A 3,768-nucleotide genomic window follows, 5' to 3' on the forward strand; every position below is an offset into this window, starting at 1 on the left:
TGCAGCGGTAAGGTTTATAGTTTACTTATACAAACAAAAAATCCTCTAACCCAGCTTCGTAAAGGAAATTTTGGTTTATTTAGTTACAAGCTTTCCCTTAGAGCAACTACACACAACTTGTGGTTTAACGAGGCCCTGCAAGTAAACGACCAGATTTTAAAAAAATACTCTAATTAAAGAAAGTTAACCCAAAATCACTTGAACTGTATACTGACCTAAGAAAATATATTTTATTTGAATAAAATTAAATATTAAACACATTTTAGACACTATGTAGGAAAATGAAATTACTTTACGGGCCTGGGCAGCGTATCTAGACGGCTTTGCGGCGCATCTAAAAAAAAGGCTGAGTCAGGCTGCTTCAGCGACTTCCTGCAGGCAGTAGAGTGTCTTTTTCTATCACAGTGCAAAATTTTATGTTTAATCAAATCCATTTCGAATTATGAATTTATTTCTAACAAACATAAAAAAACGGTAATAGCCTAGTGGGGAATGCAACGGTCTGCCAAGTCAAAGACCGCAGGTTAAATACCTAAAACACATACCTCTGACTTATTGAAGTTACGTGTAATCGTTGTAACGAATACGTAAAACATTGTGAGGAAAACTACATACCTGAGAATTCTCCATAAGAATTTCGAAGATATGTGAAGTCTGCCAACCTGCACTAGGACAGCGTGATAGACTGAGACCCAAACCCTCTTAGTAGTAGAGGCCTGTGCTCAACAATGTGTATCATGTAATGCAGGGCTGGTATAATTATATTACAAACATCTAAATTACAAATATCCACGTCCCCACAAACTTTCTTTTCGAATAGAATTAGCATATTCAGTTATTATCCTGTCTAAATAGATTACTCTACGTAACGCGGCTCAAGACATTTCGAAAAAGCGACTCTATACTTCACGCACTCTACGTAACGCGGCTAACAAAATTTCAAAACAGCAACTCCGTACTTCTCTGTTCTCTAACTTTGCATTAACTTCTCTTGTGTAATAAACTTAAAACGTAACGCATCCGAGATGAACATTTAACAGTTGTAAACATGTTTCATATTAAAATGTTTTTGTTTGTCGTGTTCTGCGCTATTCCGGGCCCGCCGTCACGCATCGTCTCCGCTCGGATTCGAACCGAGATACCGCGCGCTCGCGAACAGGAATGGTGTAATTAAATTGTTTATTTTTAGGTTACTTAGAATATCTAAGATTAAGCACTGAAATTAATGGGGATTGTTTTTTTATGTTGTAATATTAATTACTGAAGAGAGCTAATTTTCTCTTGTATTAAGAACTTGGCTGGATAGGTGTCAGCACTTTTAAGTTAAGTGACGTTTAGAGGATAGTGTAACCAGTGTAAATAAATTAAGCAACCCTCGAAAATAGAAAGTGCAAACGTCATTTCTAATTTCATAATTAATTTGCATTTTTCAATAAATCGGAAGCGCACGCGCCGATTACTAACCGTATTCCGAGTATTCTATTCGGATGCCAGGGCGCATGTTCCAATAAATCGTGGGACGTGTATTAATGTATGTTTAAGTCGGCGACACGACGCTCGCTCGCATTTAGAACGGTTGATTGGGATCATCCATTGTCATCGTTTTGATTTCGTTTCGATTAAATTGTATATCGTATGGATGGTTGCAGTGCTGGTAATTATTCACTCGACATGTTGAATCATTTTGATTCTGTGGAATTTGAATTGCACGTTTAACAAAAAAAAATATAGGTTGTACTACCAACATTCAAATACCTTGAAATGAATGAGGAGTAATCTTTTAAAACATAATGGAAATTACTCTTAATTAAATCTCATACACTTACGCCTTTAACCCCCGAAGGGATAAGCAGAGGCAAAACTGGCGCACCTATTTTCAGCCGCGTGGTTTACGTCCTATGTTGTGATAGGGGGCGAGCCTATCGCCATATCGGGTATAAATTCCAGACCCCGGGCTGTTATGGAGTAGACAATCCCAATATCACTTTGCCCGACTCGGGGATTGAACCTAAAACCCCAGCACTACGGTAGACCGTAATACAAATACGCCACGAAGCAGTCTTATTATTATTATTTTTATTAAAAGGACTGAGAATACACTGCTGCAAATTGCAAAGCATTTATTGTTCGTTTGACGCTGCCCAACACTAATGGACACGGCTCACGAATCACTTGTTTCCATAAATAGTGGTCATAGCAGTCAGAACTATGAATTACGGTAAAGTGTTGCATGGCACTGCGCCCATCACTCGTTTTCATTCAATATTCACAGATAGGTGACCCCGAAATAGCCGATATATCGAGTTTGTCAATATACAGCAACCGCTATCGAGGCGATGGTAATAAAATATTTTATAGGTACGTGTATACCTTTCCAGCAAATCCAACCAACGAGTTAGTTTATAATTTTTTTTTTGTTCCCAGTTAGAAACAGAAAACTGCAAAAGTTACCTGGAGACGCCAGTGACGAGCGCGCGCACGCAACACGACGCGAAGGAAATCAAAACGGAAGACGAGAAACCTTTCTTAAATAGTAAGTTATTTCATGCTTACGTCTGCGCACAGAATCTGATGGTACCTGAATGAAGTATGGTCCCAATATCATCGACCAATGAGATATAACTTTGCCAGAATTGGCAAACAACTCAAATGACTATGGAACATATTACTTATTTGGTCTAATCTTGCTTGTATTAGTGTAGACTATAGAGGCCTCATTGGCGCTATCTTTTAGCCGGCTTTAAAAAATAGCGGATATTATTCCCGTCACATTAGTGCATCTACATATATCAGCTAGGGGTCGGTAGTTAGTTGCAATTTATAGAATGTCTTTTTTATTTCTATATTTCATTTGATGGGTTTATTTAGTCGATAATTTTGTTTCAGACGAGAGCAGCGTGTGTGGAGGAAACAGTCTAGCTCGCCTTAGATGTATAGTACAAGCCTTATCCAAAGACATCGTCCAATGACACTAGAGTAATTAGCTTATTGTCTCTAATGGTGTTTATTATTCTAACCCCCTTATTCATTGACGTTATTAATCTAAGGACGGAGCATTGCTGTGATAACAAGTCTGTTTTTTAGCTTTGTTTATCTGACAGCCAACTATATTCAAGTTGTATCTCAATATTAGCCAATCACAACGGCCCTATGTCTACGCACTGCGAAGGCTGCCATACCGTCAGCACTGAGAAACAGACATGTTATCACATCAATGCTCCGTCCTTAGACAAATAACGTCTATGAATAAGGGGGTTTGCTAAACTTTGCTCAGATTAGTAGAATTATTAATACATATATTAAATCTATGTTTTTCAATTGTAACCCTAATCAAAATAGTGATTAAAACTGAAAATGCTTGTAGGTAGAAAGGTTAGGTATATCTATAGTGTAATATAGATCTAGGACTTATTTATGACCTTGGCAATAGTCCACTACTACGGACAATATTCCTATCTATGAAGTCACACCACCCATGCATTTTCTTGGCATAGGTACATAATAAGGTGTGTTTTCATACAAAGTTCAATTATTACAACTGATAAATGATTTTCATACAAAAATGGCTGTTATAATTTTTTTCACTATCTTAATACACAACGATTCTCAACATAGATACTAAATATAGTTTTGAGATCGATTATATTATGAATGTTGTAAAACAGCCCGTAAATATCGAATTCGATTTGTCGCTTTTAGGTATTCGCTAGTGATGTAAGCATTATTTGCTTTCGGAAAAGGTCTTCTAAAGCACCGCGTGTGGTCCTT

The 3,768-nt window shown here is 37.4% G+C and overlaps 1 protein-coding gene across 1 annotated transcript; it reads left to right on the forward strand.

The window, feature by feature from the left end:
- Positions 1-2,424: 2,424 nt before the first annotated feature.
- On the forward strand, positions 2,425-3,063 carry LOC119193387 (transcription factor SUM-1-like; the record flags this gene model as incomplete). The annotated part of the gene is given in 2 exon segments (XM_037446979.1): positions 2,425-2,533; positions 2,887-3,063. Coding segments are annotated over 2 exon segments (192 nt in total), but the record flags the coding sequence as incomplete, so codon positions are not given.
- Between the last annotated feature and the right edge of the window lie 705 nt (positions 3,064-3,768).

Source organism: Manduca sexta, unplaced genomic scaffold (genome assembly GCF_014839805.1).
Source record: "Manduca sexta isolate Smith_Timp_Sample1 unplaced genomic scaffold, JHU_Msex_v1.0 HiC_scaffold_464, whole genome shotgun sequence".
Taxonomy (NCBI): Eukaryota; Metazoa; Arthropoda; class Insecta; order Lepidoptera; family Sphingidae; genus Manduca; species Manduca sexta.